The 27,882-nt window shown below is 37.0% G+C and overlaps 1 protein-coding gene across 12 annotated transcripts in view; it reads left to right on the forward strand.

Annotated features, from left to right (window-relative positions):
• Positions 1-27,882, forward strand: part of CADPS2 (calcium dependent secretion activator 2) — a 555,896-nt gene that overhangs the window by 410,593 nt on the left and 117,421 nt on the right. For 10 of the 12 annotated variants that reach the window (XM_059933509.1, XM_059933503.1, XM_059933501.1 and 7 more), the window contains 4 exons: positions 6,863-6,964; positions 15,086-15,149; positions 18,334-18,457; positions 20,529-20,549. In XM_059933509.1, coding sequence (XP_059789492.1) covers positions 6,863-6,964; positions 15,086-15,149; positions 18,334-18,457; positions 20,529-20,549 — 311 coding nt within the window. The remainder of the gene's footprint in view (positions 1-6,862; positions 6,965-15,085; positions 15,150-18,333; positions 18,458-20,528; positions 20,550-27,882) is intronic. The other 2 variants (XM_059933502.1, XM_059933500.1) reach the window with 1 other exon arrangement.

The following is a 27,882-nucleotide window of genomic DNA, read 5'->3' on the forward strand; positions in this document are numbered from 1 at the left end:
CTGCTGTGCTGTAGGCAGAATTGACAATTCAGAAATACCACCCTCTAGGTGTCTCTCCCCTTCTCACTCTCTCTGGAGGAAGCTAAGATGTCATACATTCCTCATCAGAGAGGGCAGGTGAAAAGAAGCCTATAAGAAACTCAAAAGCACCATGAACTTTGTCATTTGCCCACTCATTGCTTGCAAAATATCTTTTACCACAAACCACCAAACTGCCAGGACAAGCAAACCTACCTGAGGAGTTTGGGGAGGGAGGGAGTGTGAGGTGGGAAGGTAAAGGAAATCTCGTCAATTTACAGGACTTTTCTATATGTTAACTCCTGGTGTATTTATTCAACCCACAAACTTCCCAAGCACTCTGTTCCAGGTGGTATGTCCACTCCTAGAGATTATAAAGCGAAGGGCACATTTATCCTTCGGGTATCTAGCAGCTGTCCCACTGATAAAAGTGATTAAGAAAATAACCATAGAAGATGTTATAGTTTTCATTGAGTAATAGAACAAATGCTCATCAGCACTAAATAGTGCTTTTTAAGTGGGAATTGTAGGGAGATACCATGACTAAATAATTCTCGGATGTGCTATTAAAACAAATTAAACCCATTTCTTTACTGCCAGCCTTCTCAGACCTCACTGTTGCACTAAGAACCTCCAACAAGGTCTCATGGTTCGTGGTGTTCAAAAAAAAAAAATACAGGGGGTGTTTCACCCTTTTTGTTGGAGTGTGTCACAGAACCATTACTCCTTAAAATATGTTGGCAGCCAGTAAATCGTCTTTACCTAAATTCACCCAGATGAAATGGATGTTAAACATGCCAGAATTAGTCTGTATTAGCCTTATGGGCCTCTGAAATGTTGTATGATACTGAAAAACACATGAACTGTCTACTGTCGAGCCAAGGGAAGTGAAGTTACTGGGTTTGTCCACATCAGAACATTTAGGCAGATCCCCTCCTTGATATTTTCTCTTCTGCTCAAATACCCAACTCTGCAACCCAGTTGTGTACTCTTCTCCTCAGATCTTTCTTGAAATACAGTGGAATCATCATTTCCTTTCATGGAAACTATTCTCTGAACTACCCCCAAAGCCATCAGAGATCACAGGAAATGGATGGGTAATACTGTGCATCCCTCTTGTTCCGGAGTTGTCTTTTCAGAGCATCTCCCTCACTTTAGAGCTTATGTTGTACTCATTACAGAAGGAACTGGTAATCATGGCAAGATGTCACCTATACAGAAAGGATTCTGTTTGCTTTAAAATGCCTAATATGCCAGATTGATGAATAGCACAAACTATAAAATCCCTTAGTTCATGGAGGAATTGAGTAAGATTAATTTGTACAGGCCTTAATATGTATAGGAACTATTTTTTGGAGGAATCCGCCTTTCAAAAAAGGTGTTCTGGGACTTCCCTGGTGGCACGGTGGTTAAGAATCCGCCTGCCAATGCAGAGGACTCGAGTTCGATCCCTGGTCCAGGAAGATCCCACATGCTGTGGAGCAACTAAGCCCGTGCACCACAACTACAGAGCCTTTGCTCTAGATCCCGCAAGCCACAACTACTGAGCCCACGTGCTGCAACTACTGAAGCCCGCGCTCCACAACAAGAGAAGCCACTGCAAGAAGCCCGTGCACCGCAACGAAGAGTAACCCCCTCTCACCACAACTAGAGAAAGCCTGCAAGCAGCAACGAAGACCCAACGCAGCCAAAAATAAATAAAATTAAAAAAAAAAAAAAGTGTTCTCTGTGTGCGTGATTGTGCGCATGTGCACACATGTGATGGTTTCTGTGAAAACAGAATAGGACCCATAGGCAGATGTAAGATCAGTCTATCAAGTATGAATCAGTGGCAGAAAGTTGTGTTGTATGATCCTGTTTTTTAAGAATCTTTCAAGTATAATTAACATAGACACAACTGCATGTGGTGTTCAATTGCTTATTATGTAATACCGGAAGGAAGTTCTGTGTCATAGCTCGTTTGACAGTATGTATAATTAAAAGAAGTGTACCTGCTTTATAACTTGTTCATATCTTAAACTTATTTCACAGAACACTCTATTTTTATTAAAATCATGTAACTTCTATAACTACAGGCCTCAGGAAAAAATGAAAATGTTAACTCTTGGTACATGAACATACACTTCCTTCCCATTGGAACCACTTTAATGTAATAATATAATAATATAGGCATAGAGTTAAACCCCAGTTAACATTCAAATCAGAAAGCTGGTCTTCTTTGTTAGAATTTTAAATAACCACATTTTAACATTATCTTTTTATCAATGTCAAAGAGGCATTATTATTTTTGCTTTTATTATCTCAGGAAAACAATTCTATTCTTGAGATTTAAACCAATTCATTTCATTAATAATTAAAATGGCAGGTAAACACTAAAAGTTTTCTGCTAAGTGTAAATACATGCTAATTTTTTGTTAGAGATACCCAGAATTCTTAACTGTAATTCCTGTTCTAGCTTGCTTTTCAAAAAATTTTCTATTTTACCTACCGTTATATAATAAAAATATTCCAAACAATTCATGCCATATTAATACTAATAAGTAATAATATTATGTGATATTACTAATTCATGAATTCTTATAATCGTATATAACTGATACTTTTTATTCTATATAACACTAATTCATTTCTTTAGCATTTATATATTGAATATTAACTATATGCCAGCTACTGTTCTATGCACTAGGAGTACAGCACAAAGAGACAGACAATAAACAAATAAATATATCACATGTCAGACGATGGCAATATATACAATGGCAAGTAATAAAGAGGCCTGTGGAAATGGGAGATTACACTCTTACACCAGATGGTTAGAGATAACCTCGCTAATCCTGAGTCATGTCGGTAGAGATAAGAAGGACGTGAGTGAGCAAGCCATGTGTGTGCATAGGGAAAGGCTCCTGGGCAGTGGAAGCTGCACATGCAAAGGCCCTGAGGCAGAGCATGCTTCCTATGTTTGAAGACTAGCTAGGAGACCAGCATGGCTAGAGTGGAGGACTTGCCATGAGGAGGCAGAGGAAATCAGAGTGGGCTTTGGCTTTTACAATGAGTGTTACCACTACAGGGATATGACTCACACTTGAAAATGGCTCACAATAGCGTGTAGCCAACACTCTGACAAAGAAAAGACTGGAGGAGAGAGAGACCAAGGAGGCTACAGCCGTACTCGGGGAAGAGCTGAGGATGACCGGAACCAGGGGAGCAGCAGACGTGGTCAAGGGTGGTCAAGTTCTGAATAGCTTTTGAACGTATAGCTGACAAATTAATTTATAAACTGAGCTTATAAAACTATTATACTTTGAATCTCTGTTACCCTGAGTCTACTAGGCAAATGTGCATCAAATGTAACTGGTTGAAATATCTCTCAAGGATTCTGCAAGTACCTATGTCGTAATGCACGAAAGAGCAAATTTTAGGATTTCCTTTGTTAAGGTCTTTTTTAACTGAATCACTGATTCAGTGGTAGGTATTTTAAACTGTATTGGTATTTAAGCTCTCTGCCTTATACAAGTAACATAGACAATGTGTGATGTGAGGAAGTGTATTTAAAATCATTCCACCATTGTTGCTTCTCAAATATAGCTTCCATTTTTTATTAGGGATTTTTCGTATTGTTCTTGATTTTCTGTTAAAACACAGAGGAAAGACAATAAGGCATGGGCACTGAGAGCCTCTGACTTGGAATGCGAGAGACCTAGATTCAAGTCCAGGCTTCTGTCCTTAGAAGCTGTGTGACCTTGGGGAAGTCACCTAACCTCCCTGAGGGTCAACAGCCTCCTCTCTTGGGGACTAGAGAAAAGATTGCTGTGGGCATCCTATGTTGTTATACATATAAAACAGAACAGTACGAGGCACATTGATAATTGCTGTGTTTGTTTTAATAGCAACCATGACAAGAAGATATTGATGACACGGAAGTATTTGCATTTACTAGGTAGAATAATTTTAGAAGGAGCTGTTACTTTTAGGCTTGACTGCAGCAAAGTTGCCATTTAGCCTCAATAATTTAGATATAGAAGGCCACTTCATATACCTAATATAGTCTGGTATACACATTAAAATAAGGATATGTGAATAAGGGCAAGTCCAAAATATAAAATGTATTTAACCTGTTAGATGTATATGTAATTTAGTAATAAGCTCAGTGAAGTGACAGCCCTTCACTATGTATAAGTCTTTATCTCAGTGAAAGTGACATGAGTGACATTCCCCCCGACTGACTTTTCTCGCTCTTCATCGACTGAACCCCTGGCCTCATTCAGTCAGGTAGGCAATGTGCCCCAGTGAAGTTTCATATGACCCACCAATGTACTCTGTCACTGTGGATTACAATCTCCTTTGACAGTTGAAACAAACAGTAAAATTCACTCAAATATAATTGTGTGGCATCTGTCAGAGTGCAAGGCCAAAGGGCCATGTCAATCTTCAGAACAATAAAGAGAAGTTCTTTGCTCTTTTTCATCAAGTTTGCATAGGTGTATTTAGTGAATTGACCACTTGCAACTTTGTGGTATGGGATGTCTTGCTGTCTATGTAATAGCATAATGTAGTTATAGTTTTTGTCTGCCCAAATTCCCAAAGTAATGATTTATATAGAACTATCCAATTGAACTTTTGTGATCATTGGCAATAGTTATGCTTAGGTTACAGTCTGGGTTTTGTGCTATTATTTGCTTGGTAGGAATTGACTCTGAAGTAATACGTGAAAAAAAATCCATTGTTAAATTATTCTGAAACATTGGGGTTAGTTCATAGTTCATTGCTCTAGAATTTAAAATCAGACTTTCTTTTTTCCTTCGTAAACATTTTGAAAGACCAAATGTTTTGCCCTTAGTTTTTCTGCAGTTAACATTCAAACTGCATTTTGATGGATCAGAATGAAATGTAATTGTAAGTAATATTTTCAAGGCATAAATTCAAGCAGGATGCAAGTTTCTGAAATAACAAATTATTACTCTGTTTTAGAAAAAAATTCTCAGATTTAAATGATGCTTTCTTTTTTCTGGGAAAAATGATGCTTTGATATGAATAAAAGGTCTTTAAGCCAGTATGATTCAGGTATAACTTTAGAATTAACTGCTTTTATCCTAACTGACTAGTTTACAAGCATCAAAAATGCACACACACACATGTATAGATGTCTAGGTAAAAAACAGTGGGAACAGCAAATAAAAATCTTGTTGGGAAAGTTATTTTAAATACCCATTTTTTTCATAATCCTCACTTGTACCTATTTTATACATAAACATTAAAAATTAGTAAGTTCAAATGATAAATCTTTGGAAATTAAAACAATCTTTAGAAAAATAAGTTAATTTGAGAAGATATGATTGCTGTTAAGAAATGCAAAAGATTCATTTTGTTGAAATATATAAATATTTAAAGTGAATGTAAAATTAATGTATCTTTTTCTCTGTTTTGACAGTGAAATTCAAACATTCAAAATTTGAGATGACTGCTATACTACCAGATACTTAAATGGATATAGAATAAATTCTGAATCCCTATTAGATATATTTTATGTTTTCAATCCTAATCTTAGTAAAAGAAGACTTCTGTTCAGTCTTTGTTGCTACTTTTTTTTTTTTTTTTTTTTTTGGCTGTGTTGGGTCTTCGTTGCTGCACATGGACTTTCTCTAGTTGCGGCGAGCAGAGGCTCCTCTTTGTCGCGGTGCGCGGGCTTCTCGTTGCGGTGGCTTCTCTTGTTGCGGAGCAGGGGCTCTAGGCACACAGGCTTCAGTAACTGCAGCACACGGGCTCAGTAGTTGCGACTTGTGGGCCCTAGAGCACGTGGGCTTCAGTAGTTGCGGCTTGCAGGCTCTTGAGCGCAGGCTCAGTAGTTGTGGTGCACAGGCTTAGTTGCTCTGTGGCATGTGGGATCATCCTGGACCAGGGATCGAACCCGTGTCCCCTGCATTGGCAGGCGGATTCTTAACCATTTCACCACCAGGGAAGTCCCTGTTGCTACTTTTAAAGGTACTACTTTATTTATAAAGTTGATACTTTATTTCATAGGCATATTAGGTTAAGCACAAAAATCTTGAAACATAGGTGGTCTTTCTTCTCTGTATGTTTTTATTCAAGTATTCATGTTTCATTTATATTTAAACAAAAAAATAGAGCAGTAAACCACTGCATGGATCCAAAATGTCTGTTCCTTACAACCATTAAAATTAAATCTCCAGTTTCACATTAGCTTAATTTTTATTTGGAAGAGAAGGAGTTAAGACATTTTAGCTTACATTCAGTATATTTTTTATAATAATTCCATTCAAGATATTTAATTGGTCAAATGTTTGGTATCACTATAAAACACTTTTCACTGCCATTCTCAAGGACTAGTCATTGTTTTCTGTAGATCTGAAAAATGTTTATTGTAATCCTTTACCTTGAAGGCTGTCTAAAAGAGAATAATTCTGTTCCATTCATTCCAGGTCGAAATATGAAGCAAATGGCTATAAATATCTCCAATAAATTTCCACTGTAGACACAAGTAGTATGTATACTGTGAACCAATATGCATTTTCCTTAATTATTTGGATTTTTCAGGGAAATAGAAAGATATAAAATTTATAAAAGTAAATGTTCAAGGGACTTCCCTGTTGGTCCAGTGGATAAGACTCCACGCTCCCAGTGCAGGGCGCCTGGGTTCGATCCCCAGTTGGGGAACTAGATTCCGCATGCATGCCTCAACTAAAGATCCTGCACACCACAACAAAGATCCCGTGTGCCGCAAATAAGACCCAGTGCAGCCAAAATAAATAATAAATAAATAAATACTTTTAAAAAAAGGTAAATGTTCTATCACAATAAATTACTGACTCTCCTTTGTTTTTTCCAGGCCTGATGGAATCGGAACTATTTCAATGGAAGAAAAAGAGAAGTTTGAGGAGATAAAGGAAAGACTGTCTTCCCTTTTAGAGAATCAGATAAGCCATTTCAGGTATATACTCCATTAGTACAAGTGTGTGTTTCTTTAATTCACTCAACCTTCTAATCCCCTACAAATGTTTATTATGTCTTTCTGCTACTGCGCAAGCACCATCGGTAGCTTCTCCTCCATTGCCTGCAAGGTATGATCCACGTCCCTGGGTCTGTGTTCTGCTTCTCAGCCTGCCTTCAGTTTGCACTACTCATTCAGCAGGCCCCGCCCCCTGCAGTATCCTTTCCACTGGCTCTCTTGCTAGCCCTGTGCAGTTCTCAGCCTTGCATAGCCTCTTCCCCCAGCTCTGGGGGCTTTTCCTCCCTCTCACTGCATAGCCAGGCAAGGAGATTCTCAAGCCCCACCTTCACAGGGGAGACTTTTTCATTTATTCCAGCAGAGAGTAGAAAAGCTGAAGTCTTTTTAGCATTCATCATCTGTACTATGCCCTAGTCACCTATCATATAGTCCTTGGTTATCCTTTTATTTACATTCTGTGAGAACAAGGACCACAGTGCGTCTAGCACAGTTTCTTTGCCAAAAAAATTAAGTATTGATACTAAGAAGCATTTGAAGGGTGAAGGATAAATATCTTGATAATATTATTTTCCCCTGATTATAGTTAGCTTAATAGAACCTAATGGTTAAAAACAGAAATATACCTTTTTCTGTCAGTCTCATTAGATCCTATAAAATGTTGCCATGTCAGTGTATTGCATCTTATAGCATATTTGTCATGTTGCAGGTATGTCATTTCATGTGAACTCACTGAAAAATAAATTCAGTTAATATTCCCCCTCAACAGTTTGAAAACACTGTTGTTTAACCATGTGAATAGAGTATGGCTGCTCTGGGCCTCAGTTTCCTTATTTGTAATATGAAAAGCTTAGACTCTGATTTTAAAATGATACTGAAGGAAAAAATTATCATAGTATATACTATCCATCTGTTTCTCTGCATTGGTGTTTTCATCTGGGGCTGGTACCACCACCTGAAGGTAAGTGAATGAGGGAGGATTTTCTTTGTCATGATAATTGGGCATAGGGGCAGTCATTTAGTGCTGGATTTAGAAATGCTATGCATGGAACAGTCTCACATTGGAGAACTGTTCTTCCCAAAAGGCCAATAAATTCATACTAGGGAACACATTTTCAGAGGATGTTTCTGCATTTGCTGTTAAGAGTATTGTCTTTTAGGTTGTGTAGAGACCCTTATATTTATTGTGTCTGTCATTTAATGAAAATCAATATATAATTTTCCTGTTTTTGACATTATTGAGACAGAGCTGATCATTCAGTTGACTATATACATCAGTAACTATAAGTCTCTATGGTTATTTGTAGTAGTGCTTTCATGTGCAAGTAACAAATCCTACCTCAAACTGGTTTAAACAAATAAATGGATATGTTCACTTACATGCAGGTCTCAGATAGGCTGGACTTTAAGACAGGCTGAATTTAGTAGCTGTAGCTCCATTTCTTTGTAATTCTCACACGGCTATTCTCCTTCATGGGATGGCTTTATCCCCAGATGGGTAACAAGACCACAGAATTCCTTGGCCTCACATCCATACATGCCAGAGTTGAAAGGGAAGGTAGTAGAGGCTGTCTCTTTCTGTGATTCTCTCTTAAGATGAAAAGTTTCCTTAGAAGATCCTAGCAAACCAGCCCTCATATCTCATTTGCCCTAGATAGGTCATAGGCCCAGTCCTGAACCAAACCCAGGGGCCAGAGGAAGCCCACGTACTAGATCCTCCGTCACTGACAAGCCATGGGACCGCCATGATCGAGTTAGCTTGATGAGAGCCAGCCCACCAGCGGGTCCTGTCCCCCACAGTGCTTACAACTACACAGTCGAGGCAGGGAATGACAGTTGTCCACATCATTTATTATATTAGTATTCTCTCTCTTACAGTTTTGTTTCTCTGTTTCTCTTAATAATGTCTGTAAAGATGTACGCTAGAATTCTTTTTCGTTTTTATTTCTTTGATGTACTATAAAGAACTAAACTAAACTGGTCTAGACATTTTAGGCTGACTTTTATATTCCCTTTTGATATTTGTAGAGTTTGTATAAATTTTACCAGTTTTATTTTTCCTGAGTCCATAGAAAACTGGATAAGAGGAAATGGGATTAAAATAAAACAGAGGAAATTTTAGGTATCCATATAGGCAAATTTAGGAAAATGTTTAAATTGTCCATGAAGATCTTCCTAAGGATTCTACCAAATGATCTTCCTTAGGCACTTACATTAAAATTTAGAAAGAACGTAAATTACTTATCAACTCACACTAAAGAAGTAACCAGAGTACTATTAATAACTCTTGTATAGAAATTTATTTATTCAGGCCCAACTGTATTTCAGAAATGGATTTCAAAGATACAGGTAAAATAATAAGGCAAACTAAATTAAACATAAATGAGGAACTTCTGGTTAAAGACAGCAGATTAAATGCATGTCTGTCTCAGTTTCCTCACAGAACCTAACCAAAACAACAGAACAGTATTTTTCAGAAGACATAAACCCACAAGGACAGCAAGAGTAAGAGGGAAAAAAATGGAAAAAATAAGTTAAAAATGTGGAAGTCAGATGGATGGATGGTATCTAATTTAGTCACCCAGGAAGAACTGGATCATAAACGGGCAATGGGGAATACAGAGAAGCAATCTGATTTATGTCATACAATCACCAAAACGTTTGGAATTGCCAGTTGTAAGCCCTCCTGGAAATTAAGAGTAAAGGATGATTTGTTGTAAATCTGCTTAAGACACACTTAGATCCCCAGATCTCCTTTCCACCTCATCAGCCAGCCCGCTGCCCCTCCCCTTCCCTGGAAGAGCACTGCTGGTTTATTCCCTGGAGAGGGTAAAATTACAGAGTACCTGGGCTGTGGTAGAGGAGGGGAGGAAACATCAGGCACAGTTGGAGTTCGGGATTACATAGAAACATGGGGATTAGATAAATGGTTATTCTGAAATCTGAGAATCACAGCCTTCTCCTTCCAACTCACACACTTGACACCGAAAATGCTGGCAGGCGGGCAGGCAGGCAGGCTTACACTTTCCATACATATTGTAAGTACCTTCCCCCTGGGCTCTGACTAGCCCAAGAGAAAAGACCTAAAGCTGTGGAAAAGAAAGACTCCCACCGAAAATTCTTCAAGTAGATCAAATTGACAAAACACTGAGATTTTAACATATTGAGAGAAGTTTTACCCACTTGGAATAGAGTTTGGAATTGTATTAGTTGTGTTAGAGCTTGGAATTGTATTAGATTAAGTACATAATAAAAAAAAAGAAATTAAAACAAAGACAAATATAGCAAAGTATTATAAACAAAATAGTGACACTAGAAAGTAATCATATTAGATACATTTCATTTATCTAGGACGTTTATGTAACTAATGTAGATACTGAATTTTGGTCTAACCCACAAAAGTGATGTAACTGCATTAAGGGTAGGAGGAACAGAAATTATGTCTAGGGTGGTGGAAAGTGGTCTTAAAAAAAAAAGCAACTTATGTCCAAGATGGAGTAATGGGATGATATTTACCCTCCCACCTGAAACAATTTTTTAAAGACAAAATATGTGGGAAAAAAATGCTTTTCAAGATATTAAACATAAGACAATAACAGTATTTCCTGAGAGATGGAAAACAATGGATAAGCCCTTTAATTGCCCCAGCTTACTGACAGCACAGTGTTTCTAGATCATGGTCCAGGGAGGAGGAATCTGGGTGGATCCCCGTGGACACCCTGACTTGAGGAGACAGAGCTGAGAGTCCATGGAGGGTAAGGCAGCCAGAGTTTTCAACTCAAAGTTCTAAAGGAGAGAGCAAAGAGACCTACAAGTAATATTTGCTGAGGGTCCTCCTGGAGTCTTCAGGTAAGTATTGATCTGTGCATGGATGTGAGGAAACTATTCAAAGTTGGGCAAAGAACTATGTGAAAGGATTACAGGGGTTTCTTTACACAGGGCTAAGAGTAATTCCAGTTTTCAATATCTAGAGTAGAAACCTAATTCATGAGCATCAGGTAGAATACAGAAGGTTTTGCCTCAGTAGTGGAGAAAAATTAGCCCTAGAATAAACACTGTCATGGTCCCTCCTAATGAGGCTTAAAACCAAGATTCATATGAATCAAACTATTTTCAAGTAATTTAACTGCATTCCAGAACAAACTCAAGAATATTTAAAGAAATACAAAAGTGTTCAGCCTCCAAGAAGGTAAAATAACAATGTCTAGCATCCAGTCAAAAATTTCTAGGCATACAAAGAAGTAGTAAAATACGACCAATGAAAAGAATAAAAACAAGCAAAAGTGAAAATGACAGGGAAGATAGAATTAGTAAACAATAGTATCAAAATAATTATTATTACCACATGTCATATGTTTAACCTGTTAAGGACATCATGGAAAACCTACAACTAACATCATACTTAATAGTAAAAAAGTAGGAAAGACTGAATATTTTCCACCTACAGTCAAAAACAAGGCAAGGCTATCTTCTCAAAAATCAATAATCAAAGTAGTGTAGTATAGAGAGTCCAGTAATAGACTAACATACATATGGTCAATTAATTTTCAACAAATGTACAGGTAATTTGCAAAATATACTTTATTCAACAAGTAGTGCTGGAACTATTGGATATCCAAATGTAAAATAAAAACCTGGATCCATACCTCACGCCTGATCCAAAATTTGACTCAAGATGGATAGACATAGAAAACAGAAAATCTCTGTGTCCTTGGACTAAGCACAGATACTTAAATAAAACACCAAAATCGTGATTCATAAATGGAAAAATATTACCTCGAACTTCATCAACATTAAGAACTTTTGATCTTCCAAAGACATTATAAGGGAATCTCAGAATGGGAGAAAATATTTTCACCATACATATCCCACAAAAGACTTCTATCTAGAATATATAAATTTATTTATTAATTTTTTGGCCACACTGCATAACTTGCAGGATCTCAGGTCCCTGACCAGGGATTGAACCTGGGCCGCCGCAGCAGTTAAAGCCCAGAATCCTAACCAATAGGCCACCAGGGAACTCCCTATAAATAACTCTTAAAACAATAAGAAATAAAACAGCCCAATAAAAAGTTGTTTTGACAGATATTTCACTAAAGATATGTGATGGTGAAAAGGCATATGAAAAGATGCTCAACATCATTACTCTTTAGGGAAATATAAACTAAAGCCACAGTGATTGATAGGAATGGAAAATGGTACAACTCATTTTGTAAAATAGTTTGCAGTTTTTAAAAATTTAAACACCTAACGTATGACCCAACTGTTCCACTCTTAGGTATTTCCCCAAGAGAAATGGAAGCATATATCCACACAAAGACTTTACTATGAATATTTATACCAGCATTATTCATAATAGCCCAAATATGAAGACAAGTCAGATGACCATCAACAGGAATGGATAAAAAATGTATTAGAATACTTCTGAGAAACGAAAAGGGATACATTGCAATAGCATGAAAGAATATCAAAACAGCTATGCTGAGAGAAATCAGACCCAAAATAGTTCAATACTGTATGATTCCTCTTACATGAAATTATAGAAAATACAAACTAATCTAAATGACAGTAAATCAGTAGTTGCCTGGGCCCCACGAGTCGGGAGGAATCATTTGAGGGGCATGAATATATATATTGCCTTGATTGTAGTGATGGTTTCACAGGTGTATACATATGTCAAAACTTATCAAATTGTATACTTTAAATATGTGTAGTTCACTGTATGCCACTTACACCTCTAAATCTATTTTTTTAAAAAAGCTAAGAACTTCTCTTCCATAGTGGGAAGTTAGTAGGATAATATCTAAAACTGGAAAACTAAGAATTTGAAGTATTACCATGTAGGTTAGGGATATGACATTTAAATACCAAAAGAATCAGCTAAAAGTTAAAAACATTTTTTTCTCGAGAAATTACTTGGGAAATGGGGGTAGAACTGACATAAAGGATTTACGTTTTTCATAAAAATCCCCTTAGGAAAAGTTTCCTTTCAGGCTATGTGCATATATAACTTTGATAAAAACAGATACTGTATTTCAAATTTTAATTTAAAATTCAAAGAAAACCAGTTTAATCATTGGACAGGTCTATGCAGGCTCATTTATCTGTGTAATTAGTTGACTAAAGTGAAAATCAGCCTGACTTTGATTTATTCAGATTAGGTGTTAAACTTGGTTGAATTTTATTTGTTAATTGAGTGTTTTTCACTTTGCTTAGCTATTACAGAGCTATCAAAGTGGTAAAAACCCAAAATATTTATCTTGCAAGGCAGAACAAAATGATTCCCTTCTTTTAAAACTTGTTTTGTGAAGATTAATTAAGCTTCTGTGTAGTTATTTTCTGTATTTTATTGATTCAGGATTGTATTCTGTAAATGTGTTGAATTATTTACACATCACGGGCAGCTAATGCTAATTCAGAGCATACCCAGTGGGACCTCAGAGCCCTGAAATGCTAAATGTAATCTGGGGATCAGTAACATTCCATTCATAAAATGTGTCACCCATAGGTTAATGGAAATAAACAATAGGAAAGACAATGGGTGGATTATGCAGAAACACTGAAAAGATTTAAGCAGGAGGAGGGGACTACAAGAACCCAATTTGTGTTTTATTTAAACGTGGATTAAGGTTTATGGTATACAGAATGACTAAAGCTACTTTACTAATTTGCTAATGCTCTAAAAAGCACCACTGTGCAGGAAAAACTCTTATCAAAATAAATTGGTCATGGTTTTTTATGTATGGGCGGGGGAGGTAGTAGGGGGGAGGAGGCATAGAGGCAAGATTAAGTGAAGGAAAATTTTAACAGTAAATGAAATGGTAAACAGTACTCTGAAGAAACACGTGAGTGGCTAGATTTATATGACACTTATTTGCATTTATCTGACGTGAATGGAAGTTTCACGAAACTAAAAGCTAAACCGAATATAAATTCAACTACTGCTTTGTGAGGAATCAATCTTCCTCTTTCTCTTTAAAATCAGGTCCAGTAAAGTTTCTCTTTAAAATTTGGTCCTATAAAAGAACTTGAGCTTAAACTATATGTGCTTTTGAGGGAGACCTCTTCAAATTACAGTGCGGAAAAAAAGAATTTCTTTGTAATTATGTCTTAGAAAATATGTCTACTTAGTCCTTGGATAATGGCAAAAGACATGGAAATAAGTAAACTTTTCAAGTTATTAGTTTGAAGGTGTCTAAGAGCAAAATGGCAGTCCACGATGGCCCAGCTGCCTGTGTAGCACTTGATCTTGGGGCTGAGGCAGCGGTCAGGGAGGCTTTGCTGAACCTGGTTGAACAAGCGAGGTGCACCCGCAGGATGAAGTGGCCCCGACATTCTGTACTCTCTAAGTGGAAAGTGACCTGAAGAGGGACCCTCTTGTGAAGAGCAGTAAACCTGTCACCACCATGTGGCAGCTAACTTGTGAGGGGCCCACTCATCCTCCCAGCTCTGACCCTGATTTCAGAATACCTGCCCTCCAGTTGTTGGTGTGTGTTAGGAATACATGGGACTAGAAATACTTTGGATAAATGACTGCGGGCAATAGAGCTGCAGAAGGTTTATGTGGGGGGATGGGGAGGTTGGAGAGCTAGACACCAGCAGAGACAGGCAAATGTAAGGACAAGGGGGGAGCCGGAACCTTGTTTCTCCTAGAAGTTATGTATGCAGTGTGTGTTTCCATCTTAAATCACACATAAATAAAGGAGGAAATGGGGGGAGTCATTTCATTTTATCATAGAGCTTGAATAACAACACCTTAAACAAGAAATTAGTAGGAAATGCATTTTAAGTTTCTCTTTATGTATAGGACCCTAGAGATTCCTTTTTGATTACTGTATTTTTGTACATGTATCATCGAAACTTGAGAGCCTTTTTCATCACAGTTTATACCTTTACTGTTTAAGACATTTAAATCATGGGACTAGGTAAATTTCAGCATTTAAAACTTTCCTGCATGGGTCGATGCCCTTTTAACCACTTTTTACAAATGTTCTCCAATAACACCAAGTTATAGAAGAGGGAATTATTTAGCAGTCTTGGATATTAAATGTTTGACTTTTTTGTTCCTCCTTTTTTTTTTTTTTCTTTTTTTCTTTTTTAAAGATACTGTTTTCCCTTTGGACGACCTGAAGGTGCACTGAAAGCTACACTTTCACTACTTGAAAGGGTATGTTTGAACATTACTTTGTAAGTACTATTTGCATTCTCAGTGGCTGTGTATTTTAGTGTTGAACTAGGCAGATGGTCCCATTCCTCATGAGTGTGATATCACCTGGGTCTGTTGCATTTCATCAGTCTCTCACTTTTTCTTGCTACATTCAAATTCTTCTATATCCTGCTTTTCCTCTCCAAAGCCTTTCTGAAGCCTACCACTGCCATCCTATTCTGAGTTAGGGTTAAAGTTATCTTCTTTTTGGTAGTATCCATTTTTCCCACCTCTTTTTTTCCCCTCCTTATTTCAGATAAGTACAGTTATCTGTTTTTCAGACTTTACAATTGTCTTTTATTATCCCCCCGACTTATTTGTACTTCTGTCTGTCATATCCCTCATACCTATAAGAGTTTAACATTTAATATTCACAAACATATCATTTCTTTCATTCTAAGTTTATCTCAATTTATTTCAGTTCAATTTGTGTTACTTTGAAAGAATTCATGAATTACAGAAATTGATGATTAATAGAAGTCATGAAATTATAGAAATATACAAAAAGTAAATAGCAAATAAGGTGTTATACCCACGCTAAAAATCATTTATTAATGAAAGTCTATTCTCCACTGCTGTTTTTGTGGCAGATTAGGTGTAAAGGGAGGGGGGTGGGAGGGAGGTCCAAGAGGGAGGGGATATATGTATACATATAGCTGTTTCACGTCGTTGTACAGCAGAAACTAATACGACATTGTAAAGCAACTGTACCCCAAACTATACCCCAATAAAAAAAAGAGGGAAGTATCCTTTCACCTGTCTATAAAACTATTCATGTGCTAGTTGGAAGCTAACAGCTTAAGTAATGTGAACAAGTTTTATTCCTTATCTGTATTAAAAAGAATATCTAGGGATCATCTCTATCTCTTGATTTGATTATTCCGGTCCTGATTTGTTGACTTTAAGCACTTGCTCTTGTTGATTTTTCTGCCCAAGGAATTCCAGATAATATATTATTTATTCGCACCTCTGAAAAGCAAAAAGGGGAGACATTGTTCAGTGATTTAAGGATTTGGGAGAGGAGGGCTAGAACTGATGACTAAAGTGAGGTCTTTGGATTATAGATTGGTTTTATCTATATATCCCTGTCTTATCCTTGATTACTGTGAATTGTGTGATAGAAATATTATGGTCATAATTCTCTGTTTCATTAGCATTTTTTATAATATTAAAAGCTGCATGTAACTCAGGCTTTTCAGAGTTTTCATTTCATCCTATCCATTAAGGTATCATCAATGAGATAAAACTCCTCAAAGGCAGCTTTGCTTTTTGGAACGGCATCCCATCCTGGGTACCTAGTACAGCCTCTCTGTGTGCTGGTTTCCATGGCAGAGCTCCCATCCTCCCCCCAGCAGGGAAGAGTTAGTAACAGAAGAGATGCCCTCGTGCCCTGTACTGACAGGTGGCAGGATGAACAGTGACCTTTATTCCAGTTACAGTAACTAATCATATCTCTTGCTGAATTGAAAGAGAAATGATAAGGGCTATTTCTTCATTTTCATGTCTCTGTACTTACTGAAATCTTAGAAAAATAAAATCTACATGTGAATTCTTGATACAAACGGTGTCTTGGAAGAACTTGGGGCGGAAGCATGAAACACAAATTGTGTGTCTCCCTTTTTGCACTTGCTAGCCCTTTATCTGCGCTTCTCCAGGAAAGGGGATTTAGTTTCCCCACACACACTTCAAATGAAGTGTCCAGCTCCTAGATACTGTGAAATATTGCATGATTTCAACCCTAGACTCACCTCTGTAATAGATATAGACATTCTAATTTTAACAGCTATTTCTATTATTTGAAAGTTTGGCACCATGGGAAAGCTTAATAGTAAAATTAATCTTAAATTTAAATTTTAGTAATAATCACCTTAAAAATAATAGTGCCTGTTAATGCTTATATTTTTTTACTCTAAACAGAAGGATTTTTCTGGCAATAAAGAGTCTAATGTGCAGTTCTAATTAAAGTGCCAAATATACATCAGTGTGTTAAAGATTTTTAATGTGAAAATATGAAGAAAAATTTAATTTGATAGGGGAGGAAATCTTTAAGTGATAAAGTTTGCTGTTTTCTGAAGGAAACCTTGTCTGACAAAATGAAAATATGTCGTCAAGGATCACCAATGCTAGAATGATTGTATGAATTTGAGATTATAAAATCCATAGTGCCGAGGCTGATAGAAATAGAATGAAATAACGAACCATGAAATGGATGTCTTCATGTTCTTTCAGTATTTCTTTCAAAGTAAAAGACTAATAGGATAGTCAGAACACTTACAAAAGTATTGTCTTCTTTATGTTAAGATTTTGCTATACCTGTATATTGTAGAATTTGAATGTAAGCAAAGCACGGAAAGCCACATTAATTATATGGAAAATAGCGTTTGACTAATTGTATAATCAAAACTTACTGTGAGCAGTTTTATCACTAGGAAAGTTTTAAGGAAAATTATCAATGAGTCACTATAAAAGTACTTAAGTACATTATATTTTGAATTCTGGATACAATTGTATTTTCCATTTGCCAGTATTAATACTTTTAAATGAAAAATCCAAAAACAATTTAGGAACCCAACAGAAAATAATCAGTTTTTTTTTTTTTAATTTCAGAAAGTTTTCCTTGTGTTTTAACATTTGATACTCCATTCATTTCACTAAGACAAAGAAGCTCCCCCCATCCCCAGCAGATCAAAATAACTAAAGTGTAATTAGTGAGAGTAGGGGTCTTGATTTTTATAAAGCCCGTAAATGATGCTTATTTTAATGGAATTTATGTTTTCATATATATTGCTCAAAAGATTTAAAGCTTTTAAATCAGGGATATGCAAGGTAAACTTTATTACAAAGTATCCCAAGGACTGTAATCCTCCTTTGAAACAGCTGCTCTAGTGGCGTTGTGGGTCCCTGGAGGAAAAGTGACAGTCACACTGAATGGTGGCTTGGGCAAGGGAGGTTTTGATGTGCATAAATGAGGCTTAGACAGGTGGAGCCAAGACTGGGAGAGATTACTTCCCGGCTGTGAAGTGCTGACTCATCACCTCCCCCAGTGTTACCTAGGACCCCTTCCTACCAATAGGTCTAGGGCAATTTGTGTACTTGTTTTTTAGTATGTTATGCCGTCTCTCTCTCTCTCTCTTTCTCTCTCTAGGTTTTAATGAAAGATATTGCCACTCCCATACCAGCAGAAGAGGTGAAAAAAGTGGTCAGAAAATGTCTTGAGAAAGCTGCCTTGATCAATTACACGAGACTCACAGAATATGCCAAGATAGAAGGTCAGTGCAGTGAGCAATTGCCGAAATGGCAGTGAGAGCCAACAGTGCCTATTAACTGCATTTTCTGTGAGAAGTCCTTTCCTTTCTTGAACAAACCTGTGCCATGGCAAAGGGAAATGTCTCATTAAAATCTCAGCTGGTGAACTGAAGAGCTTTTTCCTATTCATTGCCTTAATATGCCTCCTGGGACTCTGCTTGAATGAAAGACCCAGGATTCATGCATAAGTTGTCCTTTGTTCTTATTTTGAGTTTTGAAGAAACCAAAACGTGTTTTCATGGGTTGTATTTTTTGACATTACAGTAAGTATGTCTAACATTTAAACTATGGGCAGTGTATTCTCTCCTGATCAGTAACAGTGTAGTATTATTTAATTTTATTTTTGGTTCTGTAGCATCTCTCAGAGAAAGAGGAAACTTGTTGATTATCGTGAGGGCTGAAATAAACTGATAGAATTTCCTGCAACTTTTAATTGCTTACAATATATTGATGCATTTGTAAGATTAGATCTCTTGAGAGGACTGTGCATTTTTTCTCTTTCTTCAGGTTTTATTCATTAAGGATAATTATTCATTTTATTCATTTAAGGTTTAAGATAACTTAGAAATACATAGATTGAAATTTGTGGCAAAGTCACACAATCAGCTTTTATCTGACAATCCTTTGACTGATATAATTAAAAGTAATAGAAATGACCTCAGGTTCTTTAATTATCATAAAACTAGCTTGTGTAATACATGTAGCATTAACTTAGGGAGGAAAAAAGTTTATAGTGTTAATACTTATCTCTAAAAATAAAAAGTAAATCATCTGTTAGAAAAAATTTAGTAATTTTTAATATAAAATTGTATTTAATGAATTATAAATTTATTAATTAGTTGATACTATGATAGATTCATCAAAATTGGGACATTGAAAAAGATGATTATAATTGGCTGTGTTATATCCTTTTTTCTCTCCAAATCTGATCAAGCTTTCTAACAAGCACGTGATAACCAGCCTCCTGAGTGATTAACAAAAAAGCCATCCCATCACTATAGCAACCAATATTATATCACGAGAGTAACAACATGAAACCTCCTTAGATACCAGTTTAACATCATTAATTATGATATCATGTTGTGTTAAAGCAGAAGCAATGAATATTAGGTCATTAGGGGAAAGTGGAAGATAAACAGATTGGTTTTCACATTTTGAATACTCCTTCAAACAATTTTCATGTTTTGGGAATATTGGGTATTGTGAACACGGATTGAAAGAATTGATATAAAAATAGACATATTAAAACCTTCCAAATCTGGCAAAGAGAAAAAAATTGTAGACAACCTGAGCAAACACAATATTGTTTTATCTAAATATTATGAATGCTGTCCAAAAAACTATGAGAATCCTTTTGGTCTTAACTATTTTAGTTATTTTTGACCATTACCTATCGAACAATACTGAAAAGATATGCAGTATATTTTTTGTTTTATCTCTGTATTTATTTTCTAGTTGTAGAATCCATTTTAATATGGACAAATGAAGAACTTTCTTTTACTTGTACACAGCCATGGGCTCCTCTCATTAGTCAGCTAGATAAACAACGTTAACAGTAGTGATCAGAAAGGAATAGTTATTCTTCTGGATCACACACAAAAACAAGTCTGTGTTAGAGAAAAGCCTAAAAGAGGACCCAATGGAGAGTGAGCAGGGAACTCTCCCACCTCTTCCTTTCTGGAGTCACCCCCTCTCTTATCTCGAGTCCAGTGTGAGAACATTCTAGAAAAAGGATACTAGAAATCTAGTCAGGTAGGACTGCTGAGCAGTCTCTTTTCAAAAAAAAATAAAATGCATACTTATTAGATAAGAAAAACTTTTATCCTTTTCATTTTCTCCCTTCTCCCCCTTTTTTGTATCTTAAAAAATAAAGCGCTTTGTTTTATGCTCGGGCTCAGACCAAGAACAAAGTCGACTTTAAGTTAGAAATAGGAAATGGGCTACTTTTCTTTGTTTGATTAGTCTTTTACGTTACGTGAGTGAGCAACACGGGTAGTTTGTTTTTCTCCTAAATTCTCTTCTCTTATGTTTTAGGCCCAGCAGAAAAGGAAACAGGTAATTAATGTTTGTGCATGCATGTGCCATTATTTCTAATGTGGCGGTGTTGTGTTTTGATATGGATGAATAGCTCTTTCCTTTTCAGGGCTCCGTTAGATCACTTTGACTAAGATACTGAAAAGACTTTGATTTTATTGGAACTGTTGCTAATGCTTTGTAGGGAAAATATAGGCCATTTATCTCTGCAAAAGTTCAGCAATGTTTTTTTGATATGAATTCAAAGCAAAACACCTGAGGCTGTATTAATGTTATGCATTAGGTTTTAACCACGTACACTAATCTTATTCGGAAGCTGTTGCCAATATTTGAAGGACTCTTACAACTAGAAAAGAGGACCATCTTTCTTTTATCACTCTTGGAAGATAACCTGAGAGTAAAAATGCATAAATGCTATTAAGTAAAAAGTAAGCAGCTCTTAACTTTGAAAGTTGTTAATCATAGGAATGAGCAGAGGTTATAAAATCCCATTCTCAAGAAATTGCTAGGAAAGAGTTCTTCTCTGGGTCTCTTGAGTTTTTAAAGATTTTGTTACTTTTGTGTGTGTGCACGCGCACGCCACTTCTCACAGTTGTAATTAATTTAATTAATGGGCCATTATGTATTCATCCTGTCCATCTCTGCTTCAGCCTCTTGCAGGCAGGGTCTCTACTGAACTTGTTCACTGTTGTATCTCCAGCACCCAGCACTGTGCCCATGACACAAAGTAGGTACTTAGTAGTTGGAGAGAGACAAGAGGTCCATTAGTTAAGTTCCATTTGAAATCAGTGGCGTGAGAGACAAGTGATGAACCTTTCTAATCCGAGTTTTCTCATCTTAGTCAAATTTTGCATGCAGTCTTATAGACAAGTTTGCTTGGGTTGTTTTTAACTGAAGTCTTCCATTAAGGATGCTATTTCTTTTTTCCGACCTTCACTTCTTTTCCAGTGTTTGACCTCAGAATGTGTCAGGAACAAAACACTCAGAGCCAGGAAAAGGGGAAAGAACACACCTACAATGATCGCTGAAGTGCACTTTAGAAAAGATGAATTAGAAAAAAATATTACCATCCCTTCTTATGACAGCCCGCTGTGATAGCAGCAGTCCCATGATCTTTAACAGACTTTTTCAAAACCTCGTATAGCATCTTATCTCCCACATTTCTGTGGTAAAAATAGTTTTTATATAATTTTCAGACAAGAAGTCTAGGGTTGTTAGTGGTTTTCCCACTTGCCATAGAGTAAATAAGTCAGCCAGCTGGGACTGGAGTCAGGTGTCCTGATCCCCAGCCTACAGAGACGACGCTCCTGCCCCTGTGAAATAGGAAGGGGTCACCACGCCCATGACGAGGATGGAGTGGAGGCAGTTGCCCTGCTTGTGACAGTTGCTGTCTGCTGTGTACAGCACTTCCAACCAGACGAAAGTCTTCCCTTCACTTGTGTTTAACACCGTACCATTGCTCAACTGTCTAGGCTGCAGACTCTGGGAAAGATACTTTTTAAAAGTCAAATGCTTGTATAGAAAAGAGAAAAAAATCAGTATAGCCTCAGTAATTTAAGCGAATCGAAGGGAAAGCTACCCTCCATTGAAGACTGTTCTGAAGTAACAGAAGAGAGGTAGTTATATTCCTTTAGTTGTATTTGGTTGCCAGTTAACAGGGTTACCTAGTAAATGTTCTTGGAGGTGCTTTTAAAAGTGAGTAAAAATGAGAGTATCAGTTGCATGTGTAAGAGCTTAAATGCTTGATAAGACTTTGAAACAGTACTCTCTTGAGCATTATAATCAATATCCTCAGTTAGTTTGTTCCACATAAAGAAGAGTAAAATTTGGCTCAAGGTTTGTCATCATGTTGTTGTCTATTGACCTGCCTGTTGCTCCAGAGGTTTTTCATTTACACTGCTTCAGTAGTTCCTTAAACAACTCTTCAAAGACACAGACCTACTAGAGAATGGACTTGAGGATATGGGAAGGGGGAAGGATAAGATGTGACAAAGTGAGAGAGTGGCATGGACATATATACACTACCAAACGTAAAATAGATAGCCAGTGGGAAGCAACTGCATAGCACAGGGAGATCAGCTCGGTGCTTTGTGACCACCTAGAGGTGGGGGATAGGGAGGGTGGGAGGGAGGGAGATGCAACAGGGAAGAGATATGGGAACATATGTATATGTATAACTGATTCACTTTGTTATAAAGCAGAAACTAACACACCATTGTAAAGCAATTATACTCCAATAAAGATGTTAAAAAATAAAATAAAATAAAATAAAAATAAAACAAAAAACAGATATTTTACAGAAGAGGTAACTAAGACTTCAGAAAAAGGCGGTAACTGGCACAAGGTTGTGCTGCTATTAAAATTCAACAGACCTGAGATTCGCACCCATGTTCCTCAGACACAAGAGGGGTCTCCATGCTCTCCCCCTGGCTGCCCTGCCTCCAAGGCTGTCTGATCCAAAGTCATGGCATTTTCTGATAAACCCCTCACACACATCACAAAAGCCAAGGGTTAATATTGGTAGGGTCTCTTTTTCCAAAAATAATATTTATTTAATAATAGGAGCAAACACTTACATGCCAGGCACTATTCTAAGCACTTTACATGTATCTATTTATTCTTTACAACAAGCCTTTACACTGAATACTACTATTATTATTCCTTTTTTAGTAACCCGAAGCAGAGAGGTTATTATCTACCAGCCAGTCTCTGGTCACATAGCTAGTAAGTGGGAGATGAGAACCCACTGTCTACCCATTAAGATATCTTCTTATTTTCCTAGGTGTTCCTTCCTCCCCATTCTTGGCAAGCTTGCATAGTTCAATTTGTACTCAGTTAAAATTCACGGACATTTAAAAAGGAGTCTGGAACAGTGCTGCACATAGAAATATGATGAAAGCCATATATGTAACTTAAAAAAAATTTGTAGTCACATTAAAGAGGTAAAAAGAAATAGGTGAAATTAATTTTATGCATATAGCTTACTTAACCCAATATACCCAAAATATCATCATTTTAAAATGTATTCAGTATACACAACTACTGAGATGTTTTACATTATTTTTTTCCTATGTCTTTGAAATCCAGTGGGCATCTCCCTCTCCCAGCACATCTCCATTAGAAGTAGCCCCGTTTCAAGTACTTATCCACCACATGTGGCTAGTGGCTGCTGAATTGGACAACACAGGTGTCTGGTTGGAAGGCTAAGAGCTGAACTCCAGAAACTGACGCTCTTTATTTTCCCGGACACATGTTAAGTGTCGGGTGTTGAACGTGATTAAAATGTGCAGCCTCCCCCACCCCGCATGTCTCTTCCCTTTCCCTGCTTTATTTTTCTCCATTGCCCATTTGATCTAACACACAAGATAGTTCTTTCATCCAACTATTGTCCTAGAATGGTAGCCCCACAAGGGCAGGGCTTATGTATTTCAAAACTGCTGTATCTCCAGTGCCAAGAAAAGTGCCTGGTGTGGTGTTACTCGGTAAATACTTTATTGAATAAACGATTGAGTTAATGGCCCAAAGAGTGATCAGGCTGTTTACAGCAGAGAGAACATCTGTAAGCTGGCAGGCTGGCTTGCAATAGATCATTCAAACCAATCACTGAACAATTAACAATATAGAGCAAAAACTAACCGCTAAAAAATAACAAGGTTGGAAAAATTAAACCAGAATTTCATGCCCTTTATAATGGTGTAGGGTGGGAGTGAGGAGGCACTAACTCTGGATCACAGAATCCAGAAGTTACAGACAGCAGCTGTATTGATAATAGTTAATAATCTAACCTGTTTCAGTTGTTTCTATAATGCAGCGCGTTGCTCAGTTTGACTCAAAGTTCTTGTCCCTCCTTGGGAATTCTTCAGATTCTCCATTGGCAGCACAAATTTGCAGAATAAAGGAATGTTACAGCTCTGTAATAGATGAAATGAAACAGATGACCTCTCTCTAAATGCCTTCTTTCCTTCTTGGGAATTATTCGCATGTGTTTTATGAGAACAGATAGTCCATTTTAAGAACTTGAAACTTCTAGAAAGCGATTGTTTTTTTTAATTTTAAGAAAAGTTTGAAATTTACACTGCTGTGAAATCAGCTAGTTTTCTTCTTTGGTTTAATTTTATCCGTAACTTTTTATGTAATAGTAAGATCATTTTTTTTTTTTAAGATTTAATCTATTATTATTTTTTTTTAATAAATTTATTTATTTATTTTTTATTATTTTTAGCTGTGTTGGGTCTTCCTTTCTGTGCGAGGGCTTTCTCTAGTTGCGGCGAGCGGGGGCCACTCTTCATCACGGTGTGGTCCCCTGCATCGGCAGGCAGATTCTCAACCACTGTGCCACCAGGGAAGCCCCAAGATCATTTTTATTTATAATCCAAGGTTCAAAATGATACTGCAACTTTATTTTTCTCATTGTGTTTTTCTTAAATCACATACCTTGTTGATGCAAATTAGCTGTTACTTTTAAAGAAGAATCCATTCTTTAATTCACGAAATTTTTTATGGACAAGAACAACTATAAAACATCAAATAACAGTCCCTGTCTTCTCCTGAAGACTACACAACATATTGTGACTTACGATAAAAGAGGAGGGAGACCACTCCTTAGAGCTTGCCTTGACCTGAGATCTTTTACGTAAATCTGGTACCTAAGCTTCTTGTGAATCTCAAAACATGGAGGTGCCCTAAACAAAGGGTAGCATGGAATGAACAGGCAGAGGCTTTGTGCAGTGATGATCTGTCTGGGCCCTCTGGTTGCCAGGTTCCCAGGTCTAACCCCCAGTGCTTTCATTTTCAAAGTCTCAGTTGAACAGGACAGAGGTGCTTTCCCAGAGGGCCGCGCTGCTTGCTTTCTTTGAGTGGAGAAGTTGCACTGTGGCCATCCTTACGTCATTAGGATGTGTTTGCCATCTGGGTGGCATTTTAATTTAGCACTTCATTGTCAGAGTGTAGCGATAAATAATAAATAAGTGAAATCTGTTCTACTGAAGGACATGTGTGTGCACAGAAATAAGTATATAAACTGCACAGTTGATGAAAATTCTTCTTGTTAATGAATAATTTCATATTAATATTTCTAGGATAACTTAGCAGTGTACTCTCATAAAAGTTTTTTGAGTTTCCTTATAAATTTGATTCTTAAATTTTTTGAGTATTATACGTTACCATGAATTCAGGCTACAATAGCTAAGTAATAGACCTGAAATTTTGCACTCCCATAAGCACTGACAACACTTTGCAGGAGGTAATTTGTATACTAAAGGAAACAGGGCCCTCACCTTAAAAATGATAAAACAAAATTAAAGAATTGAAGAATTTCTGTCCAGCCTATTTGGACAGTGTGGCTTGGACTCTGGGACTTAGGCCTGAAAGTAAAACCTCTGTGACCATTTCTGCTTCTGATGATTTCACCTGATGATTTAGAGACAAATTGATAGATACGATTTCCGGCTCTAAAACAAAGAGAAGGACCTATTGTCTTTTTATTTAAAATATTTGAGAAAATCATATAAATCTGTAAAGTTTTTTTTTTTTTTTAGTTTGTAAGGCAATATGTGTATATACAGTAAAAACTCATTGCTTGAGCTACCCTGATTTAGCATCTGTGATTACCTGGATAGGATCAAATTAAAATTTATTTTTGCACTATATAGAGAGAAAAGCTGTGAGCATTTTTCAGATGGTCAATGAACTATTTAAATTACCTAAGAAGATCATTGTTTTCTGATAACCATAAATTACTTTGATTCTATCACCGAGTATGATACAATTGAAATGCTAATTTTAAACTATTTTTATCAGCATGTTCTTGTCAATATATTGAATAAGATGTCTTTCACATCTCCTTGCCACACCATTAGCCTTATTCTGTATAATGTATGTGCCAGAAAATATTAAAACCATATTCTCTTTTAAGTACTACGTAAGTAATACGAATTCACTTTGGCTATTTCCACATCTGATCTGGATGAGGATTTCTAGTACGTTTGCCCCAACTTCTCTCCCACCAACTCGCTAGCCCCTCAAGATAAGAACCCCGCACTATATAATTTGTGTTCATGTCAATTAGTCAGCTCATGACAATGTTGACAGCTTCATCCCCATATATCCAAAGCTGGTTTGGAAACATAACAAGCAGGAGTTGCAGGGATTATTATTAGAAGAGGCAAGTAAAGGCATGATTTGCTTATGTCTGGCAGAGCTTTCAAGCTCTGTGTGTACCTTCTGTCAGCTTAGGACAGAGGACAAGAGTGTGGTGCAGTTGCTCAGTAGCTCTCGGCATAACTCAGGTCACTAACCAACTAAGTGAAAAGTCAAATGAAAAGACGAGGTGCACCCTTGTACACCAGTGGCAACCCAATGGCAGTGCTTTCAACACTCCTGGGACCTCTGCACCCACTGTTTACCCACAGCTTTAGTGACCAAAGGACAAGGGTTCTGTCAACTCCAAAGCATGGAGACATTCAAGGACACTTAGTTCTCTCTCCTCTAAAATTAGTTCTGGATCTGCATTCCTCTAACATCCTTCCTAACTGATCTTCATTTAATTCTGGAAAGCGTTAGTATATGTTACTCTGTCTAAAACAACTGTTGGCCTTCTGTGCTGCTGCCCTCTGCTTTTGGCCTTCTGTCCCTTATATTGCGGTTAATATTACCAGTGCCTAATGATTTGTAATGCCATGAGGTCTTTTGTGACCCAAATGAGCAGAACTTTTCCTTGATCCACAGTCTCTTTGTCAATGAGTCATCCATCCTTTCTCTCCATTTTTATTTCATTCTATTTTGAGTGTGAATTACAATAGTTAAGGACAAGCTCAATCAGAGACAGTCGTAGCTAATTCCACATATAAAAAAATGAAAACTTGATTCAATCTTGAACAATGTTCTCTTTCCGGATCAGGCTATAATAGGAACTTGATCTTAAGTTTAAATGACACCTAAGTTAAAGGTTATTTAAGGGCAGACACTTCCTTTCGATCTTGTAAAGTGCATAGTAAACCTCAGCTTTCCAGCTCTGTACTTGCAAACTTCCTGTTATCTATACTCACCTGTGTCTTCTCTTCTGCATCATCAGGGGATGAGGTATCTTCCCCTTCAAGGCCAACTTGTGCACCTATCATATTGACCCCAATTCCACTTACCTTTTCCAGATGTATTTTACTCCATCATATATCTCCTCTTTCTCCTGTGGCTTGTACCTCTGTCTTCTTTTACATATTTCCCTTCCATTTATAATCATGATATCTCCCTAAATAATGCCTTATCCTGAGCTGTACGCCTCCTTTCAGCTGCCATCCAAAAAGCAGGCTATACTCTCACCTTCGTTTTACTCACCTTCACTCCACTTTGCCCAAAG

This window comes from Balaenoptera ricei, chromosome 9, assembly GCF_028023285.1.
Source record: "Balaenoptera ricei isolate mBalRic1 chromosome 9, mBalRic1.hap2, whole genome shotgun sequence".
Lineage (NCBI taxonomy): Eukaryota > Metazoa > Chordata > Mammalia > Artiodactyla > Balaenopteridae > Balaenoptera > Balaenoptera ricei.